This window comes from Capra hircus, chromosome 2 (genome assembly GCF_001704415.2).
Source record: "Capra hircus breed San Clemente chromosome 2, ASM170441v1, whole genome shotgun sequence".
NCBI classification, from domain to species: Eukaryota; Metazoa; Chordata; class Mammalia; order Artiodactyla; family Bovidae; genus Capra; species Capra hircus.
In genome coordinates, this window is record NC_030809.1 from 135828229 (window position 1) to 135848168 (window position 19940).

The 19940-nt window shown below is 45.7% G+C and overlaps 1 protein-coding gene across 3 annotated transcripts in view; it reads left to right on the plus strand.

Annotated features, from left to right (window-relative positions):
- Positions 1–15562, plus strand: part of LOC102186637 (E3 ubiquitin-protein ligase HERC2) — a 240331-nt gene extending 224769 nt beyond the window's left edge. For all 3 annotated transcript variants that reach the window (XM_005675805.3, XM_018066077.1, XM_018066078.1), the window contains exons 84-93: positions 1395–1582; positions 2196–2393; positions 5024–5107; positions 10698–10839; positions 10963–11157; positions 11801–11913; positions 12524–12714; positions 13585–13690; positions 13956–14168; positions 14839–15562. In XM_005675805.3, the coding sequence (XP_005675862.2) occupies positions 1395–1582; positions 2196–2393; positions 5024–5107; positions 10698–10839; positions 10963–11157; positions 11801–11913; positions 12524–12714; positions 13585–13690; positions 13956–14168; positions 14839–15111 (1703 nt within the window). In that variant the 3' untranslated portion in view covers positions 15112–15562. The remainder of the gene's footprint in view (positions 1–1394; positions 1583–2195; positions 2394–5023; positions 5108–10697; positions 10840–10962; positions 11158–11800; positions 11914–12523; positions 12715–13584; positions 13691–13955; positions 14169–14838) is intronic.

A 19940-nucleotide genomic window follows, 5' to 3' on the forward strand; every position in this document is an offset into this window, starting at 1 on the left:
CATGCCCTATTTCATCTCCTGGAATATCCCCACATTATTCCTCGAGTACTTCTGTGCTTTCTGGCACAATAAGACATTCTATCCTTATCCTCAGTCTTTGTGTCCCAAACCTAGAATTTGATGTTTCTCCAAGGAGTCCTGGTGCCTTTGGAGGAAAATGGCATTTAAAAGACAAGATCTGGTCTATAGGTGCTCATTGCTAAAGTGCTATCACTGCTGTCAGACCTTCTTAGAGGACAGAGCTAGGGAATATATGTGTAAATAATATACAGAATTACATTTGTGTTTGTTTCTGTATGTATGTATGTACAGTGAACACAGCTTGTTCACACCAGTACCCCAAGCTCTAGTTTGAAACCACCGATTCATTCTAGTTTTCTCTCTGCCCATCCTTGTAACTCCTTTCTCTTTTGTAAGAAACCTGGTCCTCTAATGTAGCAACTTACTCTTACTGTAGTGGCTACTGGCCCATCATTGCCTTTGACTTCTCCCCCGTGTGGATCCTTACCTCATTCGGGTTGTGACTGCCCCGCCCACTCAGGATTGTGCCCTCTCATGGGTATACAGCTCCCTGCTTTGGCCTGCCTCTCCTACTGGGCTTACCCTCTTTGTGGAAGCCCCTGTCCCTGTGCATTCTGAGTCTGTGCACCCAGCTGTGCCTCTGCAGAGAGGCTCTCTTCCTCTTGCCTGCACTCTGACACCTGCCCAGTGGCTTTTGGACTGAGCTATCCAGAACAGGAAGGGGAAGGACACAAGTACCCCACCCTTCATTGTGTAAGCCTTGTAGTTTGTAGAGTGGTGCTTATGGCTGCATGGCATCTTGAGGAGTCTTTGTGAATCTGGCAAGGCTTTAGTTCTGTGACATCTCTACAGAACTAAATTCACTTCTGTTCTAATCACCATTGTAACCATACATGATTGGAGTCTAGCATGGTATGCTGAAAAGCGTGATTCTCATCAGTGTTTGAATCTTGTGTTTAGGATAGGAATAACCATTAGAAGAGCACGTGTTCCGTTAAGACAAGGATTTTGTTTAGTTAAAAACTGACTTTCTGTTCCTTTAACAGACAAAATCAATTTGGATTGTTTTTACCATCTGTTTTGATGTTACTTGTTCAGATTAAGAGCTGCTTCCAGGTACATGCTTAGTCTGGTGAACAGACATGGTTGGAAAAGGAGTTTTAGCCAGCAGAGGCTGTCAAGAGTCCTGGGAATCCTGCTGCCTTTTAACTATTGTGATTCAAGACATCTAGGTCACCATAAATGTAACATTGGCACAGATGACTGCCAACAGTCAGTTGGAGGGTAGTAAGGGCTGTATATGTGGGAAGATGTAGTGGTTGTGCGTTTACTGGTTCTTGTCTGCAAGTCCTGTTCTCAATCTGCTGCTTTAGGTGAAGTTTATACGTGGGGTGACAATGATGAGGGACAGTTGGGAGACGGAACAACAAATGCCATCCAGAGGCCTCGGCTGGTAGCTGCTCTTCAGGGTAAGAAGGTCAACCGTGTGGCCTGTGGCTCAGCACACACTCTCGCCTGGTCAACCAGCAAGCCTGCCAGCGCTGGGAAGCTCCCTGTACAGGTCAGTTGGTTGAGCCAAGTGGGCTAGCAGGCATGCAAGTCGTGACAGAGTTATCTATGTACTAAGTTATGGGTGTACAGCATGCACACACTTCCTTTCCCCTGATTCATAATGATAAAAACAGTATTTTAAGAACCTTAATTACCAGGTTCAATCCCTGGGTCAGGAAAATCCCCAGTATTCTTGCCTGGAACACTCCATGAACAGAGGCGCTTGGCAGGCACAGTCCCTGCAGTCGCAAACAGTCGTACATAACTGAGCACTCACATATAAGAACCTTAATTATGCACACTTGTCAACATTCTGTGTATATCAGTGTGTCACCTTTATTAAAAATTTTATAAACTATTCTGGTAATACAGATTGTATGTTTTCTGTAGTAAATATAATTCTATAAGCTAATTTTCTTTTTAGCATTCTCCTTGGTTTACATTTCTTGGCTCAGGCAAAATGGCCAGAATATTATCTTTAAAATGGCAAGATTTTTCAAACCAAACTCAAAAGTCATAGTACTTCTTTGTTTTCAAGAACAGTATTTTCAACCCATCTGCTATACTGTGGCTTAACTGTGCACTTGACACCTAAATTGACATAACAAGTTTCCATGTTTCAGGTTCCCATGGAGTACAATCATTTACAGGAAATCCCTATCATAGCACTGAGGAACCGGCTGCTGCTGCTGCACCACATCTCAGAGCTCTTTTGCCCCTGCATCCCCATGTTTGACCTTGAGGGCTCTCTCGATGAAACTGGACTTGGGCCATCTGTGGGGTTTGACACTCTTCGAGGAATTCTGATATCCCAGGGAAAGGTACTGCTCTGGTAACAATTTTTACTGTAGGTGATGTTGTTATCCTCAGTAAGTTTTAATCCAACAAAAATTTCTAAACCAGAAATACACTGAAAACGGCTCATTTAGCAAATGTTCACAGAGCACCTACTATGTACCAGGCTCTGTCCTGGGTTCTTAGAGTGCATTGGTGACAGACAGACACAAATCCCTTCTTTTTTGGAGCTTATATTAAAAATGGTTAGGTGCTATGATTTCCCCTTGTAATCTCTTTCCCACTACCCCACCTCTCAGGAGGGGGTTGGCAAAACTAAGCTTCCATTCTTACAGTGCTCTCTGCTATCCTGGACTTGAGGCTTTATGGCAAATTCCTACTGGCAGCAGGAAGGAAAAAAAAAAATGAGATAATTTCTTCTCCAGGTATGTCTAGCAGAGGACCCAGAAGTTATAGATTGCTTAGATGAAAGTATTATACTAGGATATGTAGAAATTCCTGGTTGAAGGTAATTTATGAGACTCTGGAAAGAATCAGGAATGAGGGCTTCTGAAAGGTGTCAGACAGATTTTGACCCACTGACATTTGTAATAATTTCAGCTGTCTAGAATTGAGATATCTGAAGTCATCAAGTTTCTGGCAAGCATCTTGGCAGGACAGCCTAGAAGAGGCTCAGTTACTGTATGCTGGGGGGTGTTTATACAGGGAAAAAAGCATAGAGGTTAGGTTAAGGGGTCCTTGCCCTGAGGGTTCTGATTCTGTGACGTATAGGGTTTTTTTTGTTTGTTTTTTATGTATAGGGTTTTTAATCCAAGGTCATGCCCTGTTTTTAATGATAATAAAATTTAGATGTTTTGGAGTACTGTCCAAACAGATTATTTTTCAGGATTAGCTTTATTTCCTAAAATTCCTAGCCAAAAAAGACTAGTGCACACATTTTATTTTTATGTGTGGCTTAGAGACATGTCGGAGAAGGTGATGGCACCCCACTCCAGTATTCTTGCCTGGAAAATCCCATGGACGGAGGAGCCTGGTAGGCTGCAGTCCATGGGGTCACAAAGAGTCAGACACGACTGAGCGACTTCACTTTCACTTTTCACTTTTATGCATTGGAGAAGGAAATGGCAACCCACTCCAGTGTTCTTGCCTGGAGAATCCCAGGGGCGGGGGAGTCTGGTGGGTTGCCATCTATGGGGTCTCACAGAGTCGGACACAACTGAAGTGACTTAGCAGCAGCAGCAGAGACGTGTAGGCAATGATGGGGATTGTGGTAATGGAAAAATTTCTCTGATAATGGGGAGCAGGAAAAAATTGTGGACGGGTAAAATCAAATTTGAATCTTTACTTCAACCCTTTTTCAGTAATAAAAATGGCAAATTGATTCCTTTCATCATTACTTTAATCCCTCAGAGTGGAGGTGATAATGCCCAATAAAAGGGAGAAAGCCTCTCCTTGTGGGGAGAGCAGAGAGGCAGCATCTCACACAGTGTGCAAGTCTGCTGCAACTGAGTCGGGGGTGGGGGCCTCAGGGAGGCTGAAAGGGTCCCTTAGCAACAGAGGATCAGCCTGTTTTGGTCCTAGTTAGAAAGGACTGCTTCTGCTGGGATTTTTGGAGAGTAGGTTTTGTTGGTGACTGTGGAGTCAGCAGAGCCCAGAAGAGAGTGCATCTCAGGAGGATGGGACTAGAGGGCCGCTGCTCTGTGGGGAAGGGAACGCTTGCCCGGAGCTCGGGGAGAGCAGAGGTCAGGAAGGGTGAGGGCAAAAGTAGCTGGTCGGTGTGCAGGATTGTGTGGGGAGGGGCTTACTCTGCAGTCTCCTGTGTGGTGTAGGGTGTGTGTCTGAGGCCCCCTCTGTGCAAATGGGAGCATCTCTGCCCTCGCCTCTTCCACAGGTGGGAGTTCCTGGGGCTCTGACTTAAGAGCAGTGTGCCCTGCCCTCTACTCTCTTAGCCACCCTTTATCCAGAAAAGGATGCAGGGGTCCACTTGTGGGGCCCATGTTTGCCAGTGGCCCTGTCTCCTTTGAGGGTCTCTGGGGTCTGGTCCCGTCCTCAGGCATGTGCATACCATCTCAGGGCCTCCCCGTGTGCTGGGGCCCACGCAGGCATGCTTCCCCTGGGTGAAGCTGGGACCTGTTCCCTTTCCTTGTCGTCACCCTGGGTTTCTTCCAGGTTTCTTTCAGTGCAGGGTGCCAGTGTCTCCCCAGCCCCACCCCGGCCCTGGCCCGCTCCCCTAGGCTCCCTGACTGCTGCTGCTTTATGTTGGGTGTCTCTTTCAGAACAGCAATGCTGAGGTGTATTTGGTGCCTCAGTCACCAACTGCAGTGCTGGACTTACAGTTTGGCTGGGAAACCTCAGGTTTCTCGTTAGCCCTGAGCCTGGCCTGAGACCTGAGTTAGAGCAGCTGTTCCTCAGGCTCTGGCCCTCTCCCCTCTGTGTCCAGGGCATTTTGGGTGCCTCCTGCCCCCAGATGGCAGGCAGGGAGCAGTGCCAAGCACTGGCCCTGCTGGCTGCCTGAGCCTCTGCAGGGACTTGTGTACTGATGCCAGGCTAATCCCCTGGGCCACCTCAGACCTGAAAAAGGGAGTTTCATGATGTGAAATATCTATGGGTAATACTTTCTGTATGGCATTCTAAATTTTGTTTCGGTGTGTTTTAGGAAGCGGCCTTCCGAAAAGTGGTACAAGCCACTATGGTGCGAGATCGCCAGCACGGCCCTGTGGTGGAGTTGAACCGCATCCAGGTAACAAAATGGTCATGTTCTCTGTTCACAGATGTGATGGTTTCGTGGTTGTGAGTTGCATCGCTGCAGCCTGGGACAAGTGCTTACAGCAAGACTCATGTGCCCTTGGTTAGAGAGCAAGGTGCCATGTGTGTGGGATGCCCTGTGGTGCTGAGACTGCCAGGTGGCCATGTAAATGGTTTTCTTTATAACACGAAGAAGAAAAGCTTATTTCAGATAACCTGGGAGCACAAATCCAGATAAGCAAAAAGGGAAAAGTAAAAATGACCCTTATTTCCACCACATGTTGACAACTGCTGCTAATGTTTGGGGAGTATGTTATAACCTGAACTAGACTTTGGTAACTTGTTCTCTGTTCCCCTTAATGCATTGTAAGCACCCAGATCTCTGTCCCGTGCCGTGGGGCCATGCGATTATTTTTGCTAACCAGCGGCACATGCTGATTTTTCTGCTGTGGCCTGGAAAGTTGGGCCTGCCTTTCTGGGATACAGCAGGGCCAGCTGGTGTGGCTCTAGCTATGTGTGTGTCTTCAGTCACCCACTTGGTTTAGGTTCTGATATGCAGAGCAGGTTTCCTGTTCACACCAGCCTCACACCCTCCCCAGTTCTGATGGCTTACTTTGCCAGTTTAATAGGCCAGAATGACTAAGACTAAGACTTTGCATCGCAGTAGTGATCAAAGAAATGAAAAGGAGACTGTCTCTGGATTTCTGCTGCTGCTGAATGTATATAAGCTTCACGTTAAAAGAATTAAAGCAAAAGGCACTAATGATGACATTGTGTGTGCTTGACATTTACCATGCAAATGAAATTGGTCCCACCTCTGGAGCAAAAGCGAGCCATGAAGAACAAGGGCTTTGTTCCTGAACCTTCTTGTTAGCACATGATTTTTACCCTGATGTCAGTTATATGACTAGAAATTCTTCCAGAGTTGTTCTTGGGGGCATTTTTAATTAAGACAACAACTCTTGTCCTTTGTTGGAGAACACATGTGACCGTGCTGATGGAAGTGATTAATTCACTGACGTCATAATGTTTAATGTGAAGCTGGAGGTCAGTCAGCCCATTCCACAAACAAATGGACTGGTTAATTAGATTAATGAGAAAGCTTTTATTTCCCCCCTTGGAGAATCATTTTGGTTTTCTCTACATTATTAGGTTTTAAATACTTAAGTTCATAAGTGCAGAAGGCTGATGGCTGCAGATTGTCTAATTCAGACAGTTGGGTGTTCTTGGGTCTCAGGCTTGCCTCGGCCGTGAGCGGGCACCATGTTGGGGCCAGTGGCCCAATGTGGGTGTCCAGGCCCAGGGACCCTGGTCATCTGGAAACCTGGATAACCTGGAATCGGCACTAGGCACGTTTTTCAGTCATTGTGTGCTTGATGCCTCTTTCTTTCTCGTCTTTATATCCCTAGTACCTTGAGTTATGAGTCTGTTGGGTGCATGTCTGAACAGATGTGACTAGAAAAGGATAGATAAGAGGGCAAACAGATTTATATTACACATTTTTTGAAAGACGTGTAAGTAACCTTCAGTGCAGTGTACAGTGCTCGTTAATGTTGGAGCAGCCACTCCAGCTACCCAGAGACCCTCAGGCGCCAGAGCCAGATTCTCTTCAATTCAGGGCTTCATACCCACTCTTAAAATTAGAAAGAACTTCCACAAAGGTGGAGATAAAATAGAGCAGAGTGGTGGAGGGAACAGTCTGTGAGTCCAAGTTGAACGCAGACACCAGTAGTCACCCAGAAAGGTGGTGTAAGTGGCCTCTTCCCTGTACTCTCGCAGGGCTGCAACTTTTGTGGGGATGCCTCTGGAGAGATTTTCTTACTTTATGTTGAAAGTGCCCTAGAGGCACTAAAAGTAGGCTGTGTTCTTGGAGGGTATTTCTGTTTGAATTTGATTTAGTTTTGTAACAGGGTCTAAAAATCAGTGTATATTAAAAATTTTCTATTATAGGTAATGCAATTACGGAAATGAGCACATTTCCAAAAATTTAGAAAATTTAAAGACAATTACAACTACCTATATTCCTGCTGTTCAGAGATGCCAGGTAACACAACCCTGTCCTTGCAGTGTCCTGGCTATATTCATAGAGCCATGCTCCTTCATAGCGGCTGAGAGCATCAGGCTGTGTTAACTGGTACTGTAAATGGAGGTGATGTGATCTTTCAAGTGGGAAGCAAGTCTGTGTCTTACTTACCCTCGCAGAGGAACACATCTTCTTCCTCTCTGTAACTCACTTTTCCCCCAGGTATTGTGTGCCTTAGAGAGCTACTGAGGCTAAATGAAATGATGTATGAGAACATGCAGCTGAACGCGTGGCGTGTAGGAAAACTCTCTCCACAGGAAACTGTTGTTATTATTATTGTCATTGTTCTTTTAGTCTTAAGATTGATAATTTCTGCAGTAAGGAAAATTAGCTGTTAAACTTAGCTGAGAACTCACAAAGAAGTTAAGGATGATGAGAGTTTAGCCAGAGGAGTCAGTGTAAAAGTACATTTTCAGAATCACTTTTCCTTAACTTCTCATTTTGCCATCACTTCAGACTGAGCTTCCTGGGTGATTCTGAAGCACAGCCTGAGTAGCTGAGTAAGGGCTTGAGGCCACTGTTCTGATCTGTTGAGGCATCTTATTAGGTTGGTGCAAAAATAATTGCAGTTTCAGACCCTGAATTTTAAATCATTATAACTAGACTCAAACACATCTTTATTAATCAGAATAGGAACCATTACTATCAACACATTTTTGCCAATGAGAAATAAGTTTGTTTATTCCTGTAGCATAAAAATCCAAGCCTCAGGATTTTACAAACTCTTGGAAAGCATTTTCTGCCTTCTGCTGGTTGTGGAAGTGTTTTCCCTTCCCTCAAAGTTGTTGAGATGCTTGAAGAAGTGGCATCAGTTGGCGAGAGGTCAGGTGAATATGGCAGATGAGGCAGAACTTCATAGCCCAATTTGTTCAACTTTTGAAGCATTGGTTGCGCAACATACGGTTGTGCGTTGTCATGGAGAATTGGGCCCATTCAGTTGAACAACGCTGGCTGTAGACGTTGCAGTTTTCAGGGCATCTCATCGATTTGCTGAGCATAGTTCTCAGATGTAATGGTTTCTCCAGGAATCAGAAAGTGGTAGTGGATCAGACCAACAGCAGACCGCCAAACAGTGGCCATGACCCTGTTTTTTGGTGCAAGTTTGGCTTTGGGAAGTGCTTTGGAGCTGCTTCTTGGTCCAACTGCTGAACTGGTCATCACCGGTTGTTATATAATCCACTTTTCATCTCACATCACAATCCAATCAAGAAATAGTTTGTTGTTGCATAGAGTAAGAGAAGATGACACTTCAAAGTGACGTTTTTTTTGATTTTCAGTCAGCTCATGAGGCACCCACCCCACTGAGTATTTTCACCTTTCCAATTTGCTTCAAATGCCAAATGACAGTAGAATGGTTGATGTTGAGTTCTTGGGCAACTTTTTGTGTAGTTACGAGAGGATCAGCTTTGATGATTGCTCTCGGTTGTTGTCAACTTCTGATGGTCAGCCCCTATGCTCCTCATCTTCAAGGTTTGTCTCCTTTGCGGAACTTTTTGAACAACCACTGCAATGTATATTCGTTAGCAGTTCCTGGCCCAAATGCATTGTTAATGTTGTGCGTTGTTTCTGCTGCTTTACAACCCATTTTGAACTTGGAATAAGAAAATCACTTGAGTTTGCTTTTGGTCTAACATCATTTCCATCAGTTCAGTTCAGTTCAGTTCAGTCGCTCAGTTGTATCCAGCTCTTTGCGACCCTATGAACCGCACGTGGCACACCAGGCCTCCCTGTCCATCACCAACTCCTGGAGTCCACCCAAACCGTGTCCATTGAGTTGATGATGCCATCCAACCATCTCATCCTCTGTCGTCCCCTTCTCCTCCTGCCCTCAATTCCTCCCAGCATCAGGGGCTTTTCCAGTGAGTCAGCTCTTCGCATCAGGTGGCCGAAGTATTGGAGTTTCAGCTTCCACATCAGTCCTTCCAGTGAACACCCAGGACTGATCTCCTTTAGGATGGACTGGTTGGATCTCCTTACAGTCCAAGAGACTCTCAAGAGTCTTCTCCAACACTACAGTTCAAAAGCATCAATTCTTTGGCTCTCAGCTTTCTTTAGAGTCCAACTCTCATATCCATCCATACATGACCACTGGAAAAACCATAGCCTTGACTAGACGGACCTTTGTTAGCAAAGTAATGTCTCTGCTTTTTAATATGCTGTCTAGATTGGTCATAACTTTCCTTTCAAGAAGTAAGCGTCTTTTAATTTCATGGCTGCAATCACCATCTGCAGTGATTTTGGAGCCCCCAAAAATAAAGTCAGCCACTGTTTTCACTGTTTCCCCATCTGTCTGCCATGAAATGATGGGACCAGATGCCATGATCTTCGTTTTCTGAATGTTGAGCTATAAGCCAACTTTTTCACTCTCTTTCACTTTCATCAAGAGGCTCTTTAGTTCTTCTTCACTTTCTGCCATAAAGGTGGTGTCATCTGCATATCTGAGGTTATTGATATTTCTCCCAGCAATCTTGATTCCAGCTTCTACTTCCTCCAGCCCAGCATTTCTCATGATGTACTCTAGTTTAAAATAAATATAAAATAAGCAGCAGGTAATAAGTCATTAGCAAAAAATATAAAGCAAGAAATGCACATTAAAATGATGTAGAACATAACTGCATTTATTTAAGAATGTATTCCAGTGTCAAATGGCAAATTTCCACAGTGCAAAACCACAGCTACTTTTACATCAATCTGGATAGCTTATGATGAGAAACACAGGTGGGATAAGTGATCATACATGGAGACACAGTGACCCCAAGGGTTGAGTAGAATCTGTGCAGGTGAGGAAAGGAGGGAAGAAAGGTTCTGTTCTGGCCACACTGGTGCACCCAGGTTTGGTCTCAGAGCCACTTGATGTGCCCCTCCCAGGGCTGATGGTCTGCTTAGAGGCCACTTTCAGGCATCCTGCCTCTTCATAGAGACGCTGGGTAAGGTTAAATACAGTGTGAGGATAAACCAGGTTGCAGTTACTGCCTACTTGAGCTGCTTGCAGCTTTCCCTGTGGTCTGTGCTCTCTCAATAGTTGCCACCCATCCTGATGTGCTGTGTGTGCTGTTGAGCGGGCCCTGGCCTGGCTGACACAGCTGTCTAGTCGGCAGCCTGTGTCAAGGGCAGGAGAGGGGAGCTCCGAGCTGGTCTTTGGGGCCCTCAGCAGGTGTGGGTGAGGAGGCGAGCACAGGAGCTAGTCTCGGGAGGTCAGCTGCCCTTCATGCTTGCGCAGGCATGCTCAGGTGGTTGTGCTTGAGCTCGCTCTGTGCTCACAGTGGCCCGAGGTTGTAGGGGTGACACCAGGCGTCTGAGTGCTGTTTGTTTTCTGTAGAGGGACCCCACCCTCACCCCCACTGGGACCTGGACAGGGCAGGCGAGGGTAGCAGGAGGGATGATCAGCTGCCGAGCACTGCTTTGGATGCAGGGGTTCTAGGGCTGGTCAGCTTGTGAAGAGGGCACCCATGTGCTTTCTGCTGTGGACTTTGTTATGTATTTTCCTTCTTTCTGTCTCTAGGTCAAGCGTTCAAGAAGTAAAGGGGGCCTCGCAGGCCCTGATGGGACCAAGTCTGTCTTTGGGCAGATGTGCGCTAAGATGAGCTCTTTCAGTCCTGACAGCCTCCTCCTCCCACACCGCGTCTGGAAGGTCAAGTTTGTGGGTGAGAGCTTGCATATGTGGAGGGGTGTTGGTGTGAGAGGAGAACTGGGAGACCCCCCAGCTGCTCCCCAGGGGCCTCTGATGCAGTCAGTGACTGTGAGCTACTGACCCTCCTTTTCCCTAGGTGAATCTGTGGATGACTGTGGTGGTGGCTACAGTGAGTCCATAGCTGAGATCTGTGAGGAGCTGCAGAATGGACTCACCCCACTTCTGATCGTCACACCCAATGGGAGGGATGAGTCGGGGGCCAACCGGGACTGCTACCTGCTCAGCCCAGCTGCCAGGGCGCCTGTGCACACCAGCATGTTCCGGTTCTTGGGTAGGCCTCTCGTGTGGGTGCAGTGCTGCAGACCTGCAGCTCCGTGTGCTCTGCCTAGTGTAACGGCTGCTCTGTCTTGAGACTGGTGGTGGCTGTTTAAATACCTGCTTTAGCTTCCTCACTGTGTAGCTGCAGGGACATGCAGAGCTGGACCATTAGCAGCTGTGTGCTAAGGACCAGATGGTGCCTTTGTTGCTCAGAGGATCTGAGATACGGTGTTTCTGCATCTTAAACATATCCGAAACTTGGGATCACATCTTAGAGAGTCTACATTTGGCCAGGCCCTCCCTCCTGGTGAGGGTTTGCATCCATCACTCATGGCACTGCCTCCAACTTCCTTGAGAAGCTCCAGCTGTCTGCTTTGCCATATAAGGAGCAAGGATTAGCCACTGTGGCTACCACTGTTGGTGGAAAGAGCAGAAGAGTTACAGACTTAGTCCATAGGAACAGAAGCAAGTAATGAATTGTAGTGTACGGTATAAGGCTGCAAGGACAGACCTAAGTCTCTGTGAATCGGGGCAGCGTTGGTTTCGAATGCACTGAGGCCCCAGTGCCGAGCTCATCTCCACTGTGTGCTTGAGTGGACTGGGAACTTTGTCATCAGCACCAAGTATATCCTGTCTTCTGTGCTTTGAATGAGCAGGTGTGTTACTGGGTATTGCCATTCGGACTGGAAGTCCCCTGAGTCTGAACCTTGCTGAGCCTGTCTGGAAGCAGCTGGCTGGGATGAACCTCACCATTGCAGACCTGAGCGAGGTAACCTCCAGGAGGGAGAGGACAGAGAATGGGACTCCCTGTGTGTCCAGTGCAAAGCATGGTGGGGGTCACCTGTGGTCTGGTGAAGAGGTGCAGCCTGCCCTGAGGTCCCAACATACTCACGATGATCAGTCTGCTGGCCGTCTGGTACCAGAGTGGCAGTGTGGACACAGGCCAACCTGTTTCCAGAACTTGATACCTGCTTTGTGGGCTTTGCCACTTGTACAGTCTTGTCAGATGAGAAAGCTTACTGTCTTTCCTGTGGCACAGCTGAGCATGTGGGCAGGCAGCTGGGGGCAGTTTAGACTCCTGGGGCCTCTCCAGGGTGTGGTTCCCTCAGTGCAGGTGGGACTCACCTCTGACCAACACAGTCACTGTCAGCAAGTGATTTTAAGGACTTCCCTTGTTGCACACTCTTTCTTCAGCTCCATGGGTGAAAGCATTTCCCTGCTGTTCCTCCTTTATTTCATGGCACATGCAGTGCACTTGGAGCCTTGCCACAGGCTCCAGGCAGATGGAGACCTGGCGTGACCACGTATGGGATGTGAACAGGGCCTGGGGCAGAGGAGCAACCCTGCTCAGTAGGTGAACTCCCTTCTTCCCTTGAAAGGTTGACAAAGATTTTATCCCTGGACTCATGTACATCCGTGATAACGAAGCCACCTCAGAGGAGTTTGAGGCCATGAGCCTGCCCTTCACAGTGCCTAGTGCCAGCGGCCAGGACATCCAGCTGAGCTCCAAGTACACACACATCACTCTGGACAACCGTGCAGAGTATGTCCGGCTCGCAATAAACTACAGGTGTGTGACTGTCTGCCTTCCAGAGTTTCAACTCAAGAAATAGCAAAAATAGCAGAAAATGGTTTGCTTGGGTGGCAGCTTTTTCTCCATAAGTAAAATTTAATGGGCTTGGCTCCAGCGATTGCTGCCTACAGTCATCAAAGCTTCCTTTGTGGTTAGAGTCAGAGTACTTACTATTTTCACCTGAGGTTCCTGGCTCTGGCCAGAACACCGAGGTGCAGAGTCCCCTGTTGGACTCTGCCGGCAGAGGTCACAGGGCCTCTGTGTGCCACCCTCCCCGGGGCAGGGCTGTGTTTGGATGGTCTCCACCCCTCACGGCGCCCTTGCACTGCCACTCAGCTGTGTCTGCTGCATTGCGGACCGGCAGCACCATCCGTGACCTCTGCCCACTGTCCCCTTAGTGTGCTCTTTGGGAGCCTTGTCCTCCAGCATCACCCGACTGGGTGTTGGGATGAGGCCCAATGTATCAGGTGGGCTTTGCTTGCTGGACTCTTCCTGAGCGCAGTCCTTGCAGGCACCCTGTGTCATCCACCTGTGTTCTATTCTGTCTCATGCCCTAACTCGCCAGTCACGAGGACCTTGGATACAGCATTGACTTTCAGAAAGTTCTTAGCTTGTCTGTTGTGGGACCTGACTCTGACTCTGCATGTCTGATTATGGCTCCTTCTGAGAAGGAGGGAGAGATGGAGAACTGTGTCTTGTAATGGGTATAGCTGTGGCTCATTTTTGAGGTAGAATTCTGTGGGCCAGTCTCGCTTCTCAGTCCACGAGAAGCTTTGAGACTGTGTCTGCAAAGCACACACCTTGCTCGTCCACATAATGAGACTTGGCATGATCTGCATGAAATGCGAAGCGGATGTTTTCTTTCAGACTCCACGAATTTGATGAGCAGGTAGCTGCCGTTCGTGAGGGAATGGCCCGAGTCGTGCCTGTCCCTCTTCTCTCTCTCTTCACCGGATATGAGTTGGAGACGATGGTATGCCCACCCTTTCTCTGTGCTTCCCTGCAGCGCCCTTCTCGTGGTAATCCACTGAATCAGCACCACCAGTTAACCTCTCAGTTAAATCTCACTCTTGGAGGTCTGAGATCTGCTCATGCCTTTTGAGTGAAGTAAGACACGCTCAGGAAGCGAGTATTCGCTGCCTCCCATTCCTCCCCTCCAGCCGCTCTCACCTGACCCTCCCCACCCCAGCCCTGGTAGAAAGCTGTAGTATGCTTATGTGAAGTGTGTCCCTCCACAGGTGTGTGGCAGCCCAGACATCCCTCTGCATCTTTTAAAGTCTGTGGCAACGTACAAGGGGGTGGAGCCCTCTGCACCCCTGATCCAGTGGTTCTGGGAGGTGATGGAGTCCTTCTCCAACACTGAGCGCTCCCTCTTCCTTCGCTTCGTGTGGGGCCGCACGAGGCTGCCCAGGACCATTGCTGACTTTCGGGGCAGAGACTTCGTCATCCAGGTGTGGCTCCTGCATGTCCTTGGGGATCAACTGAGAGTTATGCCCCTCACACAGCTCTGCCGCAGATGAGAAAACAAACAGTTCTTTCCTGTTACATGGTTTTCCTACCCTCTGGAAACAAAATGAAAAACACTTAACTTCTCTGATATGAGAGCTCAGAATTTTATGACTACAGGTGTTAGGTACCACTACCTACTTCTAAAAAATGTATCCACCCCCAGAATATGCTGCTATTAAGTCAGCATATTCTAGATTCTGAGCACACACATCATGGAAAAAAGCATTTATTTGAGTATCTGGTTGAATTAGGCAAATCAATAAAATAATCCTGCTTACTGAGAAAAATCAGAGTGCCCATTCAATTGAGGCTAAGAGTTCTGCCTTGAGTTCTGACTGGTCAGAATCAGGCTCTGTTTACCTGCCAGCCCCTGGGGTTGAAATCGCAGCAACCAATTGCTATTTTTTACTGAAAGTCCTAAGAATTAATGAGTTGCTCCTTTTTATTTCTGAAATTGACTAGATGATATTTTTTCTGATACGTTGTTATTCTTAGTCAAAAACATCATGCTGTATGTGAATGAGAGTCAACTCTAATGAACATAATAAAACAGATTGCAGTTTTACCTGTCCTGTACATGGTCTCTGATTATTTAACATTTTTCATTAACAGGTATTGGATAAATACAACCCACCTGACCATTTCCTTCCTGAATCCTACACATGCTTCTTCTTGTTGAAGTTGCCCAGGTATTCCTGTAAGCAGGTGCTGGAGGAGAAACTGAAATATGCCATCCACTTTTGCAAGTCAATAGACACAGATGATTACGCTCGCATAGCCCTCACAGGGGAGCCGGCTGCAGATGACAGCAGTGACGACTCGGAGAACGAGGATGTGGATTCATTTGCCTCAGATTCTACCCAGGATTATCTAACAGGACACTGAGCTGGATAAATGCCATCCACCACAAGACCCCACGAGACTGACTGAGACGGCAGAGTGCTACAGTTCAGAGTTCAGGGCGTGATAAGTGCCAGGAGATGGGTTAGTCCCCTAGTGTGTGGGATATCGATTGGAGAGTTAGCCTTGCACTTGGAAACTTTGTTAAAAGGGTCTTCTAACCCACAATGCTGCATTACATGTAGGACTTCGTGTTTACTAAAGTGCGTAAAGGTTTTAACATGAATGTTGAATTGCAGCGTCCCCGAAAATCAGTAAAAAGCCTTTTCCCTTGTGGGTGAAATAGATATTTTCCCCTTCCTTTTAAATGTTGTGCATTGCCTTGATTGTACATTGGAAATACTGTGTAACAATGAAATCCTATTATAAATATTTCAATTAATTTTCCTTGAAATTTGTTATTAAAAGTTTTTTGAACATTAAATGATCAGTATTACTTGAATGCATCCAGAAGTTATTTAAACCAAACCAAAACAAAAAGGCTGCCAGCTCCTGTCTCCTCCCCAGGTGCTCACGCCAGCATTTGCGGTGTGTGACTGGAGCCAAGTCCTCTCCGTGAGCAGTGTCGTCACTTCTGTCATGGACAGTACTATATATAATGTTTGTGTCATGTTTATGCCTAAATTTTGATTCTCTATAAATAAAACATTTGTCACAAAATTGTAAGCTGATCTTTCATATATGGTTAAAACGAGCACTGGTGGATACACTACCACCAAAATATAGATGAGTGTTTGATGCAGCACTAGTTAAAGTGGATTCCAGTCTCATTAGACTTTTTTGGTTACAGAACCAAACTCATTACGGTGACGGAGGGAGTGGTCATCAGGAGCCGGGAGAGGTTTAGGGGAGTGGCTGGGGTCAGGAGCCTCTCCTGCCCTCCATGCCATCCACCTGGGCAACTGTGGCTCCCGTAGGCCTAGGGGCGAGGGAGTGTTTCTGGCCCAGTCGGCCATGGGGTAGGATTTGAGCTGCTTGTTTTGGGATCATGTCAAGTACGCTCTGCAGAGAGAAAGACTGAGATTGCAGTAGGAAGATTGGTTGACAGGCCTGATGCAGTAGAACTGAGGGTAAATGGTACCAGATGGAGGCCAGAGGTAAGTGTTTTATGTTGGGAGACTGCTCAGGGATCCAATGTGTTCATTAAAAGATCCAAAGAGAAATTTTCTTCTGGGCAATTATTCTTGACCAAGATGGTAGTAACATTTTTCAGCTTGTATTAAAATTTCCATAAGCTATGAGATTTGTCTTTTAAGCACCATCCCTTTTGTTGTTAGTCAGTCAGTGGCACACAGTGTTTGTTTCCCTACTGGTCCTGTGGTTAAGAATCTGCCTGCTAATACAGGGGACATGGGTTCGATCCCTAGTCTAGGAGAGTTCCACATGCTGGGGGGCAGCTAAGCCTGTATGCCACTACTACTGAAGCTCACATGCCCTAGACCCTGTGCTCTACAACAGAGATGCCACCAAAATAAGCCTGTGTACCATAACTGAACACAGCTGTCACTCACCACAACTAGAGAAAAGCCAGAGCAGCAACAAAAACCCAGTGCAGCCAAAAATCAAGTGTTGGTTTTTTTAAAATATTTCTCTCTCTCTGCATCTGGGTGGGCTAGTTTTGGCTGCATGTTTCTGGTCTGTGGATTGGTAGGGCTCTGCTTCACATGCCCTTCTGATGACTCAGGGTAGGAGAGCAGGTAAGAACAGCTATAGCCTGCACTCAGGCCTGAGTCCTTGTCAGGGTGTCCAGAAAGTCCTCTTTTCCAACTACATATCTGCATGAGGCCAAATTTTCTTCATATCCTTCAGTCAAAACATACGGGTGTTTTTCCTGTTTCCTCCAAGAGTTTTATAGTGTAAAACTCTTAGAACTATAAAATCCATTTTATTTTTATGTATGGTGTTAGGGATTGCAGGAGACATGGGTTCAATCCCTGGGTTGAGAAGATCCCCTGGAGAAGGAAATAACAACTCACTCTAGTATTCTTGCCTGGGAAGTCCCATGGACAGAGGAGCCTGGCTGGCTATAGCCCATGGGGTTGCAAAAGAGCTGGACATGATTTAGTGACTAAACAACCACTAAACAACATGGTATTAGGGAATGTCCTAATTTCACTCTTGTAGCTGGCCAGATTTCCTAGCACCATTTACTAGAAGAGGCTGTCTTTAATAAATATTGTTGCCTCCTTTGTCATAGATTAGGTGACCATAGGTGCATGAGTTTATTTTGGGGCCCTCTCTCCTGTTCAGTTGATCTATATTTCTGTTTTTGTGCCAGTACCATACTGTTTTGATGACTAGTTTTGTAGTATAGTCTGAAGTTAGGGAGCCCTGATTCCTTCAGCTCCAGTTTTCTTTCTCAAGATTACTTTGGCTATTCAGAGTCTTGTATTTCCCTATGAATTGTAAAATTGTTTGTTGTAGTTTTATGAAGGTAATTTCACAAGGGTTGCATCGAATCTGTAGATTGCTTTGGGTAGTATATTAATTTTCATTATATTGATTCTTCCCATCTAAGAACATGGTATAGTTTTCTATCTGCTTGTGTCCTCTTTGTTTTCCTTCATCAGTACTTTATAGTTTTCTGAGTACAGGTCTTTTGTCCCTTAGGTAGATTTATTCCTAGATATTTTATTATTTTTGTTGCAGTGGTAAATGGGATTGTTAATTTCTCTTTCTGCTCTTTCATTGTTAAGTGTATAGGAATACAAGATATTTTTATGCATTAGTTTTGTATCCTGCAGCTTAACCAAATTTATTGATCACAGAAAGATCTTTTTTGACCCACCTCCTAAAGTAATGAAAAACAAAAATAGTTGAGACCTAATTAAACTTAAAAGCTTTTGCTCAGCAAAGGAAACCAAAAACAAGATGAAAAGAACCTTCAGAATGTGAGAATAGTTGCAAACAAGTAGCAAAGGATTAATTTCCAAAATACACAAACAGCTTATGGAGTTCAATATCAAACAAGCAATCCAATCAAAAAATGGGCAGAAGACCTGTACAGACATCTCTCCAAAAAAGATGGCCAACAGACACAGGAAAAGATGCTCAACATCACCGGTAAAGAATCTGCCTGCCAATGCAGGGGACTCATTATTAGAGAAATGCCAAATCAAAACTACAATGAGGTACCACCTCACACCAGCCAGAATAGCCATCATCAACAAATCTACAAACAATAAATGCTAGAGAGGGTGTGGAGAAAAGGTACCCTTCCTGCACTGTTGGGAATGTAAATTGGTGCAACCACTGTGGAGAACAATATGGAGGTTCCTTAAAAAGCTAAACATATATGTATAATTTTGGTTGAATTGTATGGCAGAAACCAAACATTGTGAAACAGTTTTCCTCCAGTTCATTTTTAAAAATTAAATTAACTTCCCTTGCTGACAAATTTGCATCAGATATAATCATATTAATCACAAATTTATAATTATATCTATAATATAATTTATAATTTATTATAATCTTATTTAGCTTATGTTAAACATAGGCACAATGAAAGTATTAAAGCTAAACATAGAATTACCATATGACTTGTCATATACCCTGAAAAAACCATAACTCAAAAAGATACATGTACTCCAATGTTCATTGAAGCACTATAATATCCAGGACATGGAAGCAGTCTACATGTCCACCAATAGATGAGTGGATAAAGAAGTTGTGGTACATCTATCCAGTGAAATATTTGTTGTTGTTTGGTCTCTTAAGTCATGTCTGACTCTCTTATGACCCGATGGACTGTAGCCAGCCAGGCTTCTCTGCCCATGGGATTTCCCAGGCAAGAATACTGGAGTGGGTTGCCATTTCCTTCTCTGGGGGACCTTCCCAACCCAGGAGTCAAACCAGTATCTCCAGTGTAGGCATCAGGGAAACCCACAGTGGAATATTACTCAGCCATTAAAAGGAATGAAATTGAGTCCGTTAAAGTGATGTGGATGAACCTAGAGCCTGTCATACAGCGTGAAGTAAGAAAGAAAAAATGCATGTATATAGAATCTAGAAAAATGGTACTGATGAACCTAATTGCAGACAGGAATCGAGGTGCAGATGTAGAGAATGGACTTGTGGAAATGGGGGGAAAGCAAAGGCGGAAATGAATTGAAAGAGTCACATTGACATATATACATGACCATGTGTGAAAGACACCTAGTGGGAAGTTGCTGTATAGCTTAGCACCGGGAGGTCAGCTTGGTGCTCTGTAATGGCCTCGAAGGGTGGGATGGGGTTGGTGGTGGGAGTGAGGCTCAAAAGGGAGGGGATATATGTATACATATGGCTGATTCACAATGTTGTATAGCAGAAACCAATACAATATTGTAAAATTTATATTACAATAAAATTATTAAGATTGTCCCTTGATATCTGCAGAAAATTGGTTCCAGGTACCCTAAGGCTCTGAATGCTCAACTCCCTTATGTAAAATAGTGTAACATTTGCATATAACATTTGTATATCCTCTCATATACTTTAAATCATCTAATACCTATAATACATACTTATAATACTTACAATACATACTTGTAATACCTGCTGCTGCTGCTGCTGCTAAGTCGCTGCAGTCATGTCTGACTCTGCGACCCCATAGACAGCAGCCCACTAGGCTCCGCCATCCCTGGGATTCTCCAGGCAAGAACACTGGAGTGGGTTGCCATTTCCTGCTCCAATGCATGAAAGTGACAAGTGAAAGAGAAGACGCTCAGTCTCTTTGCAACTCCATGGACTGCAGCCCACCAGGCTCCTCCATCCATGGGATTTTCGCGGCAAAAGTACTGGAGTGGGGTGCCATTACCTTCTCCGTTGTAATA